Here is an 18,989-nt window from a genome sequence, read left to right as displayed (position 1 = left end):
GAAATATTGTAAATGTAAAACTTGAGTAAGGTCTTCTACAATGGAAATATATTATTTTCAGATTTTACTAAAAAGGAAGATATAAAGAAGCCTATCACTGAACCTAGTATATAATTGTATGCAAGTTGGCTCTGTAGGCCCTATACTCATAAGACCCGTGATAGCGATTCGTTTTTATTTAGAAAACAATTTAAACATTGGTAATCATGTACGCAAAATTCTCCTGCACGATTGCGATGACTCACCGTCACGTGTTTTGCGACATATCGTCGTTGTTGGATTGAATCTAAACGGATGAATTAGCCTATGAATAGTCCCAAACCCAAGCTAAATCATTGTCACCAGGTAAAAAATATTACCGTTGGCTTATATAAATAACTGAGTGGGCGAAAACGTGCATAAGAAGTACATCATTTGGTGATAATTCAGGTACATAACTAATATAAGTGAGAGAAAAACATCCAAGAAAAAATCATAACTTGAAGCTGAAAGAGGAGACCAACAGACAGAGGCAAACTATAAAAATAAATAAATAAATAAATAAATGACCAACTGTCACGGCCTAGCTCAAGAAACAAGAGACAACATGCAAAAACTGGATTGAAAGAAGCTTTTGCATTTACACACACCTGTCTTTGTAAGTTTCCTGTATTGGTGCTGGTGCAAAAACATTACTAAATAAATGTCATAAGACTTGGTACGCATGTTAAGGAGAGAATCATTCATTTACTCTTAACTACCCCTCGTATTGAAGTTAGAACTGAAAATGCGGGTGTTTAATTTTGTATGGACGGATTCTGTTACAAAGACAGCAAAACAGCAACAGTGAAAAGAAAAGTTTAAATTTTAAAACGGCGGAACTTTCAGTAACAATCTGCGACTTATTTCTCGGATGCTAGAGACAGGTTCTCCACAACTAAAACAAAAACCCGTTAAAAATGCACGGCTTACCCGATTTCCTTCTGGCCGAATACTTATTTTAATTACATATCTAAAAATAAATAAATAAATAAATGAATGAATAGATAAATAAATAATAAAAATAAAAAAAGGATCATCGATAACGTTTTGTTTTCGAGGGGTTCTGCCAAGTGACCTCCCCTCTCCCTCTCTGAAGGCTAGGCTGATGTTTAGATCAGTTTCTATACCTACATCAATTTTTTCCCATATTAAAAATATTATAAGAATGTGAACGTTCGAAACATATGTACAGGCACAACGTTAATGCGATTTTTCTTGTTATAACCTGTTTGCAATTGGGGAAAAATCACTCTTTCATTTCAAGCTTGGTGAAAGAAGTAAATACCTACCTATTTGAAGTGATTATATTATTTCTGTGCGACTCAAAATATAGTTTTCTCAAACACCTCTTTCTTTTTGTGCATGTAAAATGCAAAATGCTATCGGTGAACCCCACAATATGACTATTCAGGGGCGGATCCAGGGTTATTTGAAGTGGGCGGGGGGGGATTAGGAATGATAGGCCGCGGAAAAGAAGCCGCCCCCCCCCCCCCCCCACCACCAACCCCCACTTTGGCGTGGGATTCGGGGCCCACGGAAGGGCCCCGAAATTTTTTTTGTATTTTAGAGGGCGAACGGTGCCATTTGGTACGGTGTAGAATTATGATTCAGTTAGTAAAAATTCTAATTTCAAAAGGGGATCATTAGTGTGATTTTATTTCAGAAATCGAAGGGGGGGTGGGGTGAGGACCCCCCTGACACCACTCCTAAATCCGCTACTGCCATTACGGTTTAAATTTATATTTATTAATTTATTTATTTGCAAATAAATTTGTAAGTCCCTTATATATTTTAAACTAAGCTACAGTGTAGCTATGCTCCACACAAAACGTAATTCTCATGTTCTTCCCACAGGCTATATGTGAATAATTACTAGTAATACTTTTCATGCCCCTAAAATAAGGATGGAGTTAAATAAAAATCCGTCTGTCCAATTTTCTCGATGTGTATTTCATTTATTAATTTCCGAATAAACACTTACTTGTCGTAGCTCTTCTTATCTCGATAATTTCATTGTAATGTTGCAGCAATATTTTCTGTGAACTCTCAGAGGTCAATCATGACGTCTTTTCAAGTCCAAGTCATATAATTATAACACAAAAATCGATCTATAAAACAACCAACTTGATAAGCAACAACACATATGTCATTTTAATCAGTTACATGCTTCAGTTAAACGTATTAAAGTATTAAGTCACCAAAAATATCATGTTTTGCGTGGATATAATTTTGGCTTTAAGTACGTAGCTTACTTGAGGTCGAATGACACTGCCTTTGAAAATGGGTCATGGACTTCAATTATTGCATGAGATTTTGCACAAATGAACCATCTATTGTTTATCCAATGATGCCCAAAGGCAAGTGGTTTGTTCAAAGAATAACTACCAAAAACGTTATAATCTTGAAATTCATTTATTTCATCTCAAATGAGTTATATTTCGGGTATCTGTTAATTCCTATGCAAGATGGCGGAAGTGATCGTCCTGTGCTAGTTACCCCAACTTATCCTTGCAAAATCGAGCCTCCAATATCCACCGCAAACTGCGCCATTTTCACAGTCTCTCAAAGAGGCATTAAAATTTATGTCATTCGCATAATTAAGCCAATGCGCAACAGAGTATCTTCACAATTCCATTCGCAAGTGGAAATTTTGGTTTTTCGATAGACCTCCCACCTCACTCTTTCAGCAATTTTGACCTATAATTCAGTAAAGTTTAGTTTACCTTTTGAGTTTCTCTAAAGTACGGTCAATAGTCTTTGAGAAGTATTCTTTACGTGACCCACATTATGCTCCGGTATTGTTCAGTGCGGTACAATATCAAAGCGAACAAGCACAATTCATTGCTACATAGTGGCCATTTTGTTGCAAAGCGTGCTGCTATCGGAGGTGTGTTCTCCAAGGTCCGCGCGATACAATTATATTCAAGTGCGTACGTAGCACTAAGATTAGGACATTCGATTTTTAAAACGTTGTTGTTTAAACGTGAGAATATAGGTTTTTTAGCAAGATGTCTGATGCCGCTGCAACCCCTGCACCTGCTCCAGCAGCCCCAGCAAAGGCTGCTTCTCCAGCTAAAAAGGCTGCAAAGAAAAAGGCAAAGAAGCCCTCCAATCACCCAAGATATTTTGACATGATCGTTGAGGCTATCCAAGACCTAAAGGTATGTAACCATATACGTAATACTATTCTATGAAGGGGTTACGTTTTTTAACACGTCAATGGGTTGTGCATAAGGCTTAAAAGACATTGTTGAATGGTTCATTTTTTGTGCTTTCAAGCATTATTTGCACTTGATATACAAGGATATAAAGGAAAGTAAAGAAAAGTGATGGGCGTGCCCAAAAGTTCTGTGCAGTGAAGGGATCTAAGGATCATTGTACTGTTTTGTTGATAATGTATATATTGTATACTCATATAATATTATATCAATTTATTTTTGCAGGAAAGATCTGGATCTTCCAGGCAAGCTATTTGTAAAGCTATTATGGCCAAGCACCCTGGCGTGGGCTCCGATCCAGTGGTTGTAAACAATTGTGTAAAGATGTCCCTGAAACAGAGTGTCAAGAGCGGAAAACTCAAACAGTCTAAGGGCACGGGAGCATCGGGCTCCTTCAAGCTCGGAGATGTAAAAGCTGCCCCGAAAAAGAAGGCAAGTGCGGCGAAGAAGAAGCCAGTTGCAGCCAAAAAACCAAAGGTCGCAAAGAAACCTAAGAAGGCAGCGGCAGCTAAGCCTAAAAAAGCTACCAAGCCTAAAGCCAAAAAAGAAAAAGCAAAGAAATCTCCCAAAAAGGCCAAGCCAGCAGTAAAGAAAACCGCCAAACCTAAAGCTGCTAAACCCAAGAAGGCAGCAAAGCCAAAAGTAAAGAAATCCCCAAAGAAGGCTGCAAAGAAGTAAAATTGACAAACGACTTTTTGAACCATTGACTAAATGAGTTATGTGAGCGATCTGTGGCATTTTGTAAAAGTGCAAATTTTGAGCCGGATAAAAGCAATTCGTCCTGTAAACATCCATTTGTATATATTCATTAATTTCATCAACTCGTGTAAAATAAAATCATTTCCTTACAATTTTGTCTTTGTTTCTTTTATGTTATTATATCATCTTTTGAGTCACTTTATCGCTGTAAAAAAAGTTATACAATAAGAACTGATTACTTCTGTCTGATGCAGTATCGAGTTCATCCACTTAGTTGTGACCGATGAGGAACGTTATTCATAAGTAAGAAAAATAAGAGAAGAGAATTGAAAATTTTAATGAGTTACTAGTACATATATAAATATGTATGTATATACTCATGTCGGAGGTTTGACTGACTTTTATTTACAAATTTTCACCTGAAAATGGCTCTGTTTAGAAACGCCAAGACTGAGTTTTAAGGTTCATCAATCACTGATCGAATGTCTGCACAACTAAAGCAATCCAAACTAGTACATTTGTACTTGGATCTAACATAAACCAGCAGGCTCTTGTGGTGATTTTAGGTGTTCGGAACCGGGACTATATTAGTGATCGGTATTTTCCTGCTTTCGTTTAACGTCATTAGTTTCTAATTTTCGCAGGGAATCTAGTTACCTGGCAAAATAAGTCTAGAAAATAATTGAAATTCGATGAAGCTGTTAGAAAGCTATGAGGAAAAGATTTATTCCCTGGCACATTGTACGACGAGTGTCTCATCAATTACAGAGCGGCTGAAGGCAAAGAAATTTGACCCTTTGCTTCGGCACGGACGGTAAATTACTTTATTGCAACGTAACAACAAAACGTAACATCTTGCACACGTTTCACTCACACACACACACACACACACACACACACATATATATGACTAACTAGTAGTCGCAGGATGAAAATATGACTTTTACCATATCCTTTTATTTTTATTGGCTAGTCGTTTGCACTTATTTTTCTACAAAGGGTATACCTTTGACTGACATTTATTTTTTCCGGCTTTGAGATATTGTGCCGATCATACCATTTTTGATACTAACAACAATATGAATATATCCTGGTGTGAGGGTAAGGCATTGCCGCACCTCATTTCCTCTAAAACTTCTGTGTCATACAGCTAACAAAATATAAAGGACGGAGACAAAGCCTGGCACCTGGTAGCGAACTTCACTTGCTTTTAAATATACAAATCCCAATATCAGTTTACCCGGGGCCAAAGTATTACATCCGGACAGGGTGCGTCAATGTGACGACAATTTTCATATTATTATTATCATCGTGCACGCAAGCTGTCCCACGGTTATTTAATGCCCAGACTACACGGATCTCAATGAATCGTTTCCTCCGACTGACGGAGCTAACACGGAAATAATTTTGAGAGCTCCCGTGTTATTTCTACTGCAACTTTCAAGGTGAGTGAGCTTAGATATGTCATGATTAAAACATTACCAACTGTCAAAAATCCAATAGCACTGACCATGGAAGCTGCGATGTCTAGATATGGTACAATTTACAGTTGAGATAAAGTTTTGCGCCAATAATATTTGCTTCTTATCCATTTATTTACGAAAAGGACTGAGCAGTAAAGATTCAGGCTCCTTGCTTTTCAAAAAATCATTTTACACTCGCCGGGCGTAAAAAAAATATAATTTAGTTTGTTTTAACAACAATGTGTGGGTTATCATCGCAAAAAAGAAGTATATCACCATAAATAATTTAAATTACAGACTTCACAACTTTGAAAAAGCCTACCCTCTACCAGGGCGACAGATTGATTTTCCACAGATATTCACAGATATGTCTGTAGATAAATAGACGGTCATTTTGGTCTCAACGGGTAGAAAAAGCCAGTCAATAACAATGAAAATAAATAAATAAATAAATGAACTAGAAAAGAGGAACTATATATACTCATAAACAAACTGTTTCAGCGGCCTATTTACTCGCAGGACTTCTCTTTTTTCCGGGTTCCGTGTCCCAGCTTTTATCCCAACTGTAACTACCGTTGTGACAGGAATGGTAGTCTGCTATAGGCGGCTACTAGGAATCGTAGTCCGTTCCCCATTACTTTTATTTGTACAGGTGCCATTTCTCCCAAGTACTAACCCTAATACTCCTCCTAAGCCTACCCTCTGATATCACGGGTTTCTAAAATAGTATGCAAAATTTAAGTATGAGCGATACAATAATTTTGTAACAGACCAGAGAGTAGCCTTACCCTAACCTGTACTAGACACGAGGGACCCACGACTTCCATTCCTGGGACTACAATTACTGTCAAAACGGCTGCACATCCATGACACGGATGGCAGTTAGACCTTATCAGTATTATATTAGGGTCCACGAATGTAATTTTGAATTTCAAGATCTACATGGATCAACATGTGTGAACTCGCACGTGTACCAAACGGGTTACAGCAAAAGTACTTTGGTGAAATCCTTCATTAGACATGCATGTATATAGGCCTAAAAGCCTGTGAATTCAGTAAAGGGAATCATCCGAGTTACTCCGATGTTTTGTGACTTAGCTTAAAATCAGGCGAGATTTCGGAGAATTTAGTGAAGTGTTGGTCACAAATAATGGCAGACTAGTGAGTGAGCGAATTAAATATAACAGAATTAACATTTGAGGTTCACACATCTTCAAGTGACCCATGATCAAAAGGCCATGCCGCGTTCGTCAGCATAGAGATTTTTTTCAAGTGAGAGCCCAGTAATAGACATGGTGCACGCTGTTTTCGCAACCTTGGAACTTATTGAATTAAGCACACGCGTGTAAGGGACCACAGTAATGGGAAATAATTTGTAAATAATATTTTATAATTTTCATATTATTAATTCAATCATTAGAAGTTGAAATCTAAATGTTTTTTTTCAATGCATAAATGATAATATTCAAACATTGGTATTAGTATCTTAGAAGTTCAAATTTTACTGTCCTTGTTTCAAGCCCAGTAATAAGTTAAATTTAGATTATATAGACAGCGTATAGAGCCCTTGTCTGTGTCCACCTTGTTTGGGCGGGCCTGAGTTTAAAGTTACCAACCAATTTTTGATTTATGTGATTGACATTTTGATTGATTAAGGAATACTAGAATAGAGGGAGGAGGTCTTGGCTGCAGCTTGGATTGAACCTTATTTGTATCATGTATCTTTTAATTAAGTGAAACATATTATAAAACTGTCGAAATTGCAATATGTAGTCGTTCCATTCTTTTCCGTATGCAGGGCCAGAATCTGAGAATCTCTGTAGCAGTTTAAAGATCGTGTGATTAAAAGATGGGAGCCCGTAGTGACCAGCTTCTGGGAGGTTTATTCAAAAGGGTCATTTTTTTAATGTATCAAGGGGTCTGGAACTTAATAAAGGGATCTAGTGGATAAAAGTATTGCCATTACTTTTAATGACTCTTTGATATCACTTGCAATAGCCACGATAAAAATTCTCAAATTTCATAATATCCAGATTTGTAGTTGATAAATGTAACATCTAAGATAAGATAAGATAAGATAAGATAAGATAAGATAAGAGTTTATTTAGCCAATTCTAAAAATCGGAAATCATTTTCCTTTTGGAGCAGACTAAAAGTAATACAATAGATAAATTAAGAATTTGGTTTTGAGATCAAATTAAAATGCGTCACTGCACTTGGACAAAGCTGTTTAAAAAGCGTTTGCTGCCTTTAAAAGTTAAAAGTCTGCTATTGCTTGGCAAAAACGTAAAAAGTGATGGTGCAGGATGATAAGAGTTTTCCATGGTCTTAACAGTTCTTTTCTCCATTCTGTCTTTAAAAATATCATCCAGCTTAGGTAGATCCTGCCTGATAATCTTACGTGCAGTTTTTACAACGATGGATAGTTTATTTCCTCCCCAGTTGTTCCACTATACCATATCAAAATTCCATACGCCGGGATGCTTTCTATGACGCACCTGTAAAAGTTGACTAAAATAGGCACGTTATCAGTAAAAGTTCTCAGTGACCTTAAAAAATACAGTCTTTGCCGTTCTTTCTTAACATTCTTCGCGGTGTTATCTTTCCAATTCAATTTACTATTCAGGTGTATACCAAATAGTTTAAATTCCTCTACCCTACTTTAACATTACCAATGGTGAGTGGTGCCTTTACATTCTGGTTTCTTCTAAAATCCACTATCATTTCTTTGGTTTTAGCGTTCAAAATAAGATCATTACTCTCGCACCACCTTACCACCGACTTAACAGATTCTCTATATGTACTCTACTCGTCATTATCAGTAACTAGCCTCACAAGCGTAGTATCATCCGCAAATTTCATTAGAAAAGCCCCGTCGCTTACACTAGTACAATCATAATAGTCTATAAGTAAAAAGGGAGTAAAGACAAGGTGAAAGGACGCTTCCCTGTGGTGCACCGGTATTTAAAACTGTTGTTTTTGAGACAAAGAGAGCCGAAGCATAAACGAATATTCAGGGCCAATAATCCCAGAGCACTGTGAGCTATAGTGTACGTAATCAGAGAGCAGAAATGAAGGCATAAAACATTTCTCGGAAATGCTGTATATGCCAGAGAATTTTTTTATCGATCTTTTGTTATTCATACATACTGATACGGGATTTTTGCATTAAATGGTTCTACGTATTTCAGTTAGTGCAAATAATTATTTCAAATGTATAATTATGAGGCTCTATCATTGTTGCATATTTGAATTTGAAATAACGCACATGTCGTAGACTATTGGGGAATAAACATAATATGCATGAAAACACAATAATATTGTGGATGGCAAACGGGACAAAATATTCATTATGATATATTGATTCAGTGTGACATACCAGTCATACCACTTAATCATCTTCATATTTTTTTTATTTCAGATGAACAGAGCTCTAGTTTTTATCTACATTATGGTCGCGTCTCCTATAGTAGCGTCCTGGAACCCAGACGCCGGTTATGTTCCCTCGCTGACGGCCGGCGGAACTCCTCACACAACGTCGAATCCGTCTCGAGCCGATAAAATAATGGACGGCGATGATCAAACTCATTGGCAATCTGGTAGTTGCTTTCCTCGTGGTTTTACATCTCGGCCAGATTTGAACGCTCTATATAATGCCTGTGCCTTACAAAAATGTAGCGTCACTGGTGATCTTTCGGGAACTTCAATAAATAGCGCAACCGATGACTCTCACTACACTGGCCTACAGGTTAAGACAAATGCTATTGGTGTGGCTGGCTTCACTGTTCGGCTATGCAGTACAGTTAGACTGAGAATTCTTACCATAAAAGGTATCTACGGTAGTGGATCCACGGTGACTGTCAATGCCATAACATCTACAGGAAGAGTTGCCATAGCAACGCTGACACCAGAAGATAATTACAAACTTATCGAGGTGATCCCTGATCCAAACATCCTTCTCTCAGCCATTGAGTTGGTTTCCAATAAAACCTTCACATTGACTGAAATTGCAGCTATGAGTAAGCCCTGCTATGAAATGGCTTGGATTGATATGGGGTCCCTAAAAGAAGTCAGCGTTATAAATACTAAACACTGGGCCGGGGGTAATGCACTAGCAACCTCCCTTCTCGTGTCTCAAGATGGCGTGGAGTGGACAAAAGTAGCCAATCTCGACCCGAATGCACTGAAACCTGTTTATACCCGACTATCATCTCCTCAGAACATAAGATACATTGGAGTTAGACACGAGGTCGAAGAGGGAGACGTGAAAAAAGTTTACGTTTGGGAAATAAAAGCATATGACTATAACGGTGTCTTTGGTTCTATGCCAAATACAACTCAGCAAAATAATACTTTAAGAAACACCTTTGGAGTTAATGGAATTTGGGGCTGGGGGACTAAGTCTTACAGTTATTTACTGCCTGCTACGAAAGGGCCAAATCTGTACGCCGAGGTTTCATCTCACGCACGGAATTACCACAATTTGAACTGGGACGTCACCGATCCTGATCATATCCCAGACTATGGAAAAATGGCCAATGGCAAAGGAACCGAGGCACACTGGTGGCTTAACTGGGACAAAGAGTATCAGGCATGGGTTGATGCTGGGTTAACCGTTCATGGCTCCGTCCAATTCGGCTCAATCCCTTCAAGTAAATGGGATGACCCATACACTGCTGGGTATAATTTCAGTTATGCTTACGCTCGTCATTTTGGTCCTACACACGGCAATGGATTGATCGCAGCCATGGAGGCTGGGAACGAACCATGGAAATACCCTGCAGATCTTTATCGTGAAATTCTTCGTGGCTTCTCTGAAGGTTCTAAAGCTGCTGATCCTCAGATGACTTTCCTTCCAGCAGCCTTTCAGGCCGACGATCCCGTCAGCACTTCCAATTACATGGGAAACCACATTCCAGAAATTTCAGCGCCATTCATCGATGTCTTAAATTCCCATCATTACAGTTTTCACCATCGGAACGATGGGGTCCGCACTGCAGTCCACCCAGAACACCCAGACAGTACATTCAATGGTATCCGTAACGTGCTTAGGTGGCGGGATGCAAACCTGCATGGAAAACCAGTCTGGGTCACCGAATGGGGCTGGGATGCACCAGGCCTTGGTGAAATTTGTGCAACATCTGAGTGCGTTTCAAACGAAGCCCAAGCCATTTATGGTGTCCGAGGGCTACTAATACTGACGCGGCTTGGAGTGGAAAGGGCTACGTGGTTCTTTTATGCGAATACTGAAGATTGTGACACCTTGTTTTGCCGCAGTGGATTAACTGGCTCTAAAGCTGTAGATTTTGAAAAGAAAGACGTTTTTCGGGCTTTCAAAAGTCTATTCCACCATGCCGGCGATAAAGTCTTTCTGCAGACAATCAGAGAAGACCCCACTGCTTATATATACGTGTTTGGAACAAGGAGCGGCACACCGACTCATCTTGTTGCTTGGAGACCCGACGATGTCAGGGAGGCTGCATTTCACACCGTACTATTCTCATTCACCCCCGACCCCAGTAAAGCGTGGCTGTTGACGGGAGATAATGAAACTGGGAGGCCCGCTCCAATACCGACCAAGACTAAAAGTACATGGCGCATGATGGTTTCTGTTGTTCCAACTATTGTAAAGTTAAACTAATTTTTTCTTTCATTTAATGATAGGAGAATCCATTATATATATATATATATATATATATATATATATATCTTTCTTTCTTTAGATAATTAAAGTGGAAATCGGTCAGTTGCGAGTCGCTCAATTTATCGACGTTTCACTTTGGCTGTAGCCCATGCAATTACTTCAAATGTCAGCAAACTGTAGAAACCGCTTACTGCCATCTTACAGAGATGAAATAAATTGTGCAAATGCAAAGGGACAAAAATATGCAAGTTGGTGGTTTTGCTCGAGCCCACGAGTCGAAACGTGTCACGTCACTCGATTATAAAGGTTTAAACTCAAAATCCCAGTATTATACCAATTTGTCTCAATGGTCTAAGCATTCAAAGTATAAATTATGCACGAGTTTTAACAAAATTAAGGCCAAATGGACAGACATTTAAAAGGTGCGTGTAAGGAACTCAACGAGGCTGACGTTTCACCATTTTGACATCCAAACAATTTTACAGATGACTGTAATACTTTCGCAATAAAAAAGGCACTTCCCAACCGTTATACTTTGAACGCCTGCGCTCCCTTCAAGACTACCTAAAACGGCGAACATTGGATACAAGAAAACATTGGACAACAGGACTGCAAGGAGCTAAAAAATTCTTTACTTAAAGTGACAATTTGCCAATTCTGATAATTCAAATATTAAAACTGCGTTTTCATCAAATAAAATCCGCCAAGTAAGTTTTGAAACAAAAATATGGGCTGGCAGTTAGGAGGTCAAAAAGAATGTCAGATGGCACATAAACAGAATGCAAAAGTGTCTGTAAATAACAAACCACTCAACAACCAAAATCTTGCTTCCATGAATCTTATTTTATTTCTTTTTAGGAAAAGTCTCTTGGTGTTCATTATTTACATCTCATGTATTTAGTCTCTCATCATCATTTTTTGCTTCTTTAACTTCTTTTTAGATTCCTTCTTTTTCGTGGTTTCTTCTTCTGCTGTCTTGGCTACTGCCTGCTCACGCTCAGCCAAAATAACCTCAATGTGGCATGGACTGCTCATGTAAGCTGAAAATGTCAGAAAAACAAGTTTAACATAAAGCTATGGCATATATTTATCCAGGCCAAAAAGAGATACTTTCAGAAAAATGAAAACCATCTGATGGCGAGTACAAAATGCCTGTCAGAAAAAATTCAGTGTAGCTGGCGATTTGTTTCAAATAAACAAGCTACTATCCGATTGTTATCATAAGCACTAGCAACTGTCTATCAATTTTCTTTCATTTTCAACACAAAACAGGAAACAATCTAAACAGAAGTTATTCTTCATTTAAAATAAAGTGACCTGCAACATATTGCATGGATCCGAAAAGGTATTAGTACTCATTTTAATTTTCAATATGTGAACAAGGCAGCAAAGCTGTCAAATGTACAGACAAAAAACAGGAAATAACTATGCACAAAATAGGCTAATGTCAATTCTGATGCAAAAGTACATTATGTTAAACTGCAAATTCAACATCAAATTTTAATTATGCTCAACAGGTAATACCAATGTAAGTAAAATGTGTAACAAGTTCACACTTTGAAAATGTATAACTTCCAGAAAAAGAAGCCAATTAGACTGCTTCTCCAACTCAGGCTGCATTTTAGTCCTGTATTTCTTTTTTGAAAGTTTGGCAATCATAAGTAACATGGTTTTCCCATAATGGTCATCATGGCAGCAGCACCCAAAATTGCGTTTTCTTCTATTCTGATGCCATATTACATAATGGTTAACAGCATAATGACCGTCAATTTTTAATAATAAAATATACGTATCATGGATTTTCAGAAAATGTGACTAGCATGGGTCATCAAGCCCATGGAAATTCAAAGTCACACCTTGAAAATGCCAATATGTGAAAAATTAAATTTTCACAAAAAAAAAACGTTTAACTGGCAGTAAGAATTACCAAACAGACTGCATTGCCTACTAAAGCTGTATTTTAGTCCCATGTTTCTTTCCTGTAAGTTTGAGAACAGTAAGTGACATGGTTTTTAAATGGTCATCATGGGAGCAGTGCCCAAAATAGTTTTTTTTTTTTCAAAATTTGATGATGTATTTCATAATGTTTAACAGCATAATGACCATCAATTTTAACAATAAAATATAAGTATTATGGATATTCAGAAAATGTGACTAGCAAAGGTCTTCAGGCCCATGGAACTTCAAAGTCACAACTTGAAAATGCCAAAATGTAAACAAGACAGCAATGTTCTGAAATGTTTTTTTTTCCAGTTTTAACAATTTCTAACATAAAACAAAATTAACAGTTTACTACCGTTTTTATATGATCAACTAAGAAAATTGATGAGATGGGAAAAATATCAATAGAATAGTGTTAAATGTCCAATTTCTTCCATTCTGAGATTCTGAACATACTGAATGTTTGAATCTGACAAACTGCAATGATATAAGTTTATTTCCATTTTTGAAACTTTATTACACAATAACACGATAACAAGTTTACCATCATTTTTACATAATCATTTAATAATGTTGTAAAGATGCAGGAAATGCCAAACAAACACTTTTACGTATCTTATTAATTAAATAATGAAACTGTTAACATGCCTAAGAATTGAATCTGAGGAAATGTGAAATAACAGCATTTCTTTAAAATAATGGCCCGATCATGCTGATTTTTTAACTCAACCTGCATTTTAGCAGGAATGACCACTCCTGTGAGTTTAATGACAATTGGCCTGTTTTTCTTATAATGTGTTTACAGTGTTGCATATATGCTGAAAAGTGAAAAAAAAAGCACAACTACTAAAATAGTGGCCCGATATGCCGATTTTCGAACTTGACCTGCGTTTTATGAATATTCATCAGCTCTGTAAATATACAGCCAAAAAGTAAAACTGCCTTCCACTTATCGTGTTTACAATGAAAGTGCACAGCGACGGCGACGGCGACAGTGAAGGCGACGACAGACGCAGGTGATGGCGATATGTACAGACACATCTGTACATATTTATTGTATTGTTTGAGAACAGTAAGTGACATGGTTTTTCTGAAATGGTCATCATGGGAGAAGTGCCCCAAATAGTTTTTTTTTCAAATTTTGATGCAATATTACATAATGTTTAACAGCATAATGACCATCAATTTTTAATAACAAAATATTAGTATCATGGATATTCAGAAAATGTGACTAGCAAAGGTATTCAGGCCCATGGAACTTCAAAATCACAACTTGAAAATGCCAAAATGTAAACAAGACAGCACTGTTCTGAAATGTTTTTTTTTTTTTTTCATTTTTAACAATTTTTTAACATAAAACAAAATTAACAGGTTACTGCCATTTTTATACGATCAACTAAGAAAATTGATGAGATGGGAAAAATATCAATAGAATAGTGTTAAATGTCGAATTTCCTTCATACTGAGATCTTGAACATAGTGAATGATTGAATCTGACAAACTTCAATGATATGAGTTTAATTCCATTTTTGACACTTTATTACACAATACACGATAACAAGTTTACCATCATTTTTACATAATCAACTAACAATGTTGTAAGGATGCAGGAAATGCCAAACAAACACTTTTACATATCTTATTAGTTCAATAATGAGACTGTTTACATGCCTAAGAGTTGAATCTGAGGAAATGTGAAAAAACAGCATAACTTCTAAAATAATGCCCCGATTATGCTGATTTTCGAACTGAACCTGCGTTTTAGTAAGATTGACCACTCCTATGAGTTTAATGACAATTGGCCTATCTGTTTTTCTTATATTGTGTTTACAGTGTGCATATATGCTGAAAAATGAAAAAACAGCATAACTACTAAAATAGTGGCCCGATCATGCCTATTTTCAAACTTGACCTGTGTTTTAGTAAGATTGATTACTCCTGTGAGTTTCATGACAACAGGCCTAATGGTTTTCCTAAAAATGTTTTGACGGGGCTGCATATATGCTGAAAAGTGAAAAAACAGCATAACTTCTACAATAATGGCCCGATCATGCTGATTTTCGAACTTGACCTGCGTTTTATGAATATTCATCAGCTCTGTAAATATGAAACCAAAAAGTAAAACTGCCCTCCACTTATCGTGTTTACAAGGAAAGTGCACGGCGACGACAGACGCAGGTGATGGCATAAAAAGAATGTGTGCGTGTGCATGCATTTCCAGCTCACAAAGTATGCATTCACTGCTACTTACGATTAATGCGACCATGAGCTCTGTATGTTCTACGCCTCATCTGTGGGGCACGGTTCACCTGGATATGCTCAACAACCAGATGATCTGTGTCTAACCCCTAAAAAATTTTATATACGCCATCAACAAAGTAATATCACTCCAAACACAGAAGTCGTTTAAGAATGCCTTTATCCTATAATTTAAACCAGTACAAAATGAAATCTGTTAACCCTCTTCTGGTTACCACTGGTGAAAAATGTACCTTGAATTCAGCATTGCTCTCAGCATTCTTCAACAGCTGCAGCAGAAATTCAGCACTCTTTTTAGGCCAGCGACCCTGAGTGCTTCCAAACTGCTTGGCCTGAATAAAAATAATTAATTTTTATGGATTGTAAAGGTAATACAGGAAAAAAATCTATAATTACGTTAGAATTGATGTTTATTATGACATCAAATGTGAAAAATTTTGCTACTTAACCAACGCTATTAGTGTATTTTAACTTTGGTATGTGCTCATCTCTTGTCTGGCCAATTTCCTACTGTTGCATATAAATATCAAACCAATTGGGATTTGAAATACAAATGACTTCTACACACCAAGGTGCAATGTGATTCTATTTAATATAGATTAAGTTTAAAATCATGAATCGTTATCAGTATCACCTAAGTTTAACTGAACTTTGAAATGATGTATCTTTGCAGAAATTTCCCTTTATTGCAATCTTTAATTAAGTTTAAAAAGTTAAATAAACAAAATTAATTTTTCTCCATGACTTCTTCACCTAAAAGTTTTTGTGTAAATCTATTGGAATTTCCTCTATTCCAATGGCCTTCAACTAAAATTCGAATTTAAATTCTTGCATTTGCTGATACATTAGAGACAGTGATGCTTAAAAAAAAAAAAAAAAAGGCTGTGACATGCAAGCATTCAATTTTGGTGCCCTAACTCTGCTCTACTTTACATCAAAAAGCACATCCACACTAAACACCTCTAAACTGCAACTGTACTTGCACTCCATAACCGAGTGTACATGTGAGTGAGAGGCATCAATTGGCTCTGATGCAGGGCTTTTCCGAGAATTGGCCATACAGGCCGTTCAAAATTACCTGTAATTTCCAACAAAATTTCAGTGAGTCAAAGCCATAATTTTTTTTAAATTCATAAGCCGTCCAGCAGTCTGAAAATAGAGGCCATCGAGTGATACTGGGGCCGTCCAAATGACAGCTGGATAGTTTGCTGGGAAAAGCCTTGCTCTGATGGGATCCCATTTATAGCTCCTAATTGGCTTGCATAGTATCAGCACACTGGACCTTTTTCAAACTTCTATTTAATCACTTTACACCTTACACCGGAGTATAAATCCTCTTGCAAGTGCACTTTTCAGTGCTGTTTTTGGTTGACTATTCTTGGTAATACATTCTTAGTTTAACATGTATGCAATAATGGACCACAATTGGAGATGGAAGTTGGCAAAATTGGACGAGGCTGCCCAAAATTTTAATTAAACCTTTAAAATTGGCTTAATGGATCTTTATTTTCTCAACAGTTTTTGATAGGGTATGCCTTAAGTTAGTTATTTTGAGAAAATTGTTAACATGAAAATTTATTATATATAAAGGTCTAATGCACTTTAAGAAACAATTAATCATATTCATGTATACAATTATATGTACCTGAGCATGTCTTCCAACGCCACCATTGAACCTTCTGAAGGGAATGATCTCCTTTTTCTCTACCACATTCTTCAAATAGCGGATAGCCCTCCTCAAGTGCATCCTTTTAATGGCTTGGGCAGTTTCACGGGTATTCTATTTGAAGAGAACAATAGCACAACTTCAAATGATACCTTCATCTGTACAAAATGTTTTACAAATTGCTTTACTTATAAAAAAACATCTGCACACTTTGTGGTGAAGGAAAGATATACACTCTTCTTAATTGAAAAAATAAGAACATTATTTGAGAATATTGTAACCCTTTACTATCATCCAGATATCCATAAGGAGTTTTTTCCTCATTAATTAATACTGCATCTATCTTTGTGCCGATTTAAAACAATGAAAAATCCCTTGAAAATATAAAATGTCGGCGTTTACATATTTTTTATTGCAATGTTTCAGCACAGGCAACTCAAAACTTTATTTGTCAATTTAACACCTTTCTATTTTGAGGTAAGATAACAGTCGGCATAGAGAGCAACTTAATCCCTGAACAAAGTTTTATCACAATCATTGGCAGTTTACCAGGACTGTATAGGCTACAATCCTATGCCATCATTTTGGTTGTCTTCTGTTACGGAGTTACGAGCCCCTAATTATAGATTTTCATTAAACAAAGATATTATTTAGCTTTATCAACAATAAAATCTGCACAAAGACTTTTAAGAGAAATTGCTGGCAGGGTTTTGGAGTACTGAATGGTGTCATTAAATCAGCGTTGAAATGGTGATCATGGGTGCTCAGGCAAAAGAGAAATTTGAGAAACTGATATTTCAGTTTTTACCCCAAAATTGCAATTATGACATCACCCGTAAGATGACATTTATGTGTTAATTAATTTAGTCACTGAACACTGAAGATTTATTACCCAAAAGGCAGTACATAGCATGTTAACTAACCTTAAAGTGAACCCGGAGATGAGAACCCTTTGCCTTTGCAGCTGTAAATGAAATGTAACATATAGTAAGTTAATACTCATTTGCAACAAAACTATATATATTTCTGAAAATGATGACATGTCTCCACTTACTTCAAACTATTTTGCTTGTAAAACATATACTAGTATTTGACAAATTTTGTTTATTAAAATTAACTGTACTTACACTTTGTCGGATTCTCAGGGTCCAGTGAGTAGCGAACCATCCTGCTGGCACTAAAAGATATAACAAAAGATTATGACATTGTAAAAATGAATTGCTTTGCATTGGTCTATAAACAGAATATTATCCAGCTTTTCTTCATTTGTTGTTCACTAGATGGTATATGCTCTTCCTCAATATATACTGACAGTCAATGAAAACGCATCAGAAAACTTTCTTGTACTTTTTAACCAAGAATCAATTCCAACCATATGAGTACGAATGCACTTGTTTGGTCATAAGAGAGTGGGCCGACCACTATTTCATATTTCACATGGAAACTGTTATTTTCCTAATGTGCCAAAGGAACTTAAAATATTATTTGATAAATAAATGATAAGTCTTCATTGACTGTCAGTATATTTCAGTCTGGTGAAATCATTATATACCACATAATCAAGTTCACATTCCAATAATTATTTTCTCGATATGAGAATCAGTAAAAAGAAACAAAAAATGACAAGTTCAGTCTGCTTTCAGCCTTAAGTTTACAAGTCTTGAACTTCAATCACATGCTAATTTTGCTAGGGTTTGTAATGTGGCACATCAAAAAAACCTTTCGAAAAGTTGAGGACCTTGTGGGCACAGCGCATTAAAATGAGGTGATTCGTGTGTCAGAACTTAAGCACGGCTGAAATAATTTAGTAACAAGCACAAAATTATGGCAAAATAGCACTAGTGTCTGTCGACGGCTAGTGACTTTAATCCGTCTGTGTTTAACAAAATTGTATTCAGAAAACATCATAATGACCGTCTGCAATATGAAAAATAAAGCCAATTCACTTTTATTGCTATGGCTGGCAATTGATGAGGTCGATTTTGATGCAACCATATTCATATTCGGCCATTACCTTGCTCGCTAACCGGAAAAGAGAAAGTGAGAGGCATTGTGGGAAGCAAATTAATCTCGTATCT

At 36.7% G+C, this 18,989-nt stretch overlaps 3 protein-coding genes across 3 annotated transcripts; 2 read left to right on the top strand and 1 right to left on the bottom strand.

Moving 5' to 3' along the window:
- Positions 1-2,957: 2,957 nt before the first annotated feature.
- LOC106152572 (uncharacterized) lies at positions 2,958-4,090 on the top strand. Its single transcript, XM_013526198.2, has 2 exons — positions 2,958-3,182; positions 3,465-4,090. The coding sequence occupies exons 1-2, from the start codon at positions 3,030-3,032 to the stop codon at positions 3,915-3,917; spliced, it is 606 nt and encodes a 201-aa protein (XP_013381652.1). The 5' UTR covers positions 2,958-3,029; the 3' UTR covers positions 3,918-4,090.
- Positions 4,091-5,192: 1,102 nt separating this feature from the next.
- On the top strand, positions 5,193-12,381 carry LOC106152620 (uncharacterized). The gene is made up of 2 exons (XM_013526275.2): positions 5,193-5,383; positions 8,823-12,381. Exon 2 carries the CDS (start codon positions 8,823-8,825, stop codon positions 11,040-11,042), a length of 2,220 nt encoding a protein of 739 aa, XP_013381729.2. The 5' UTR covers positions 5,193-5,383; the 3' UTR covers positions 11,043-12,381.
- Positions 11,868-18,955, bottom strand: LOC106152621 (large ribosomal subunit protein uL22). Its single transcript, XM_087002683.1, has 7 exons — positions 18,926-18,955; positions 18,039-18,088; positions 17,835-17,875; positions 16,891-17,025; positions 15,479-15,577; positions 15,238-15,334; positions 11,868-12,085 (listed from the first exon to the last, which is right to left on the bottom strand). The coding sequence occupies exons 2-7, from the start codon at positions 18,076-18,078 to the stop codon at positions 11,943-11,945; spliced, it is 555 nt and encodes a 184-aa protein (XP_086858809.1). The 5' UTR covers positions 18,079-18,088; positions 18,926-18,955; the 3' UTR covers positions 11,868-11,942.
- Positions 18,956-18,989: the final 34 nt, after the last annotated feature.

This window comes from Lingula anatina, chromosome 1 (genome assembly GCF_051362555.1).
Source record: "Lingula anatina isolate TDL-2025a chromosome 1, LinAna3.0, whole genome shotgun sequence".
Taxonomy (NCBI): domain Eukaryota; kingdom Metazoa; phylum Brachiopoda; class Lingulata; order Lingulida; family Lingulidae; genus Lingula; species Lingula anatina.
This window is presented reverse-complemented; position numbering and strand designations above follow the sequence as displayed.

Coding starts and splice junctions, on each gene's coding strand:
- LOC106152572 (XM_013526198.2), top strand. CDS start 3,030: ATGTCTGATGCCGCTGCAACCCCTGCACCTGCTCCAGCAGCCCCAGCA. Junction 3,183..3,464: donor AGGCTATCCAAGACCTAAAG/GTATGTAACCAT, acceptor TTATTTTTGCAG/GAAAGATCTGGATCTTCCAG.
- LOC106152620 (XM_013526275.2), top strand. CDS start 8,823: ATGAACAGAGCTCTAGTTTTTATCTACATTATGGTCGCGTCTCCTATA.
- LOC106152621 (XM_087002683.1), bottom strand. CDS start 18,078: ATGGTTCGCTACTCACTGGACCCTGAGAATCCGACAAAGT. Junction 17,876..18,038: donor CCCTGAGAATCCGACAAAGT/GTAAGTACAGTT, acceptor TTTCATTTACAG/CTGCAAAGGCAAAGGGTTCT. Junction 17,026..17,834: donor ATCTCCGGGTTCACTTTAAG/GTTAGTTAACAT, acceptor CTCTTCAAATAG/AATACCCGTGAAACTGCCCA.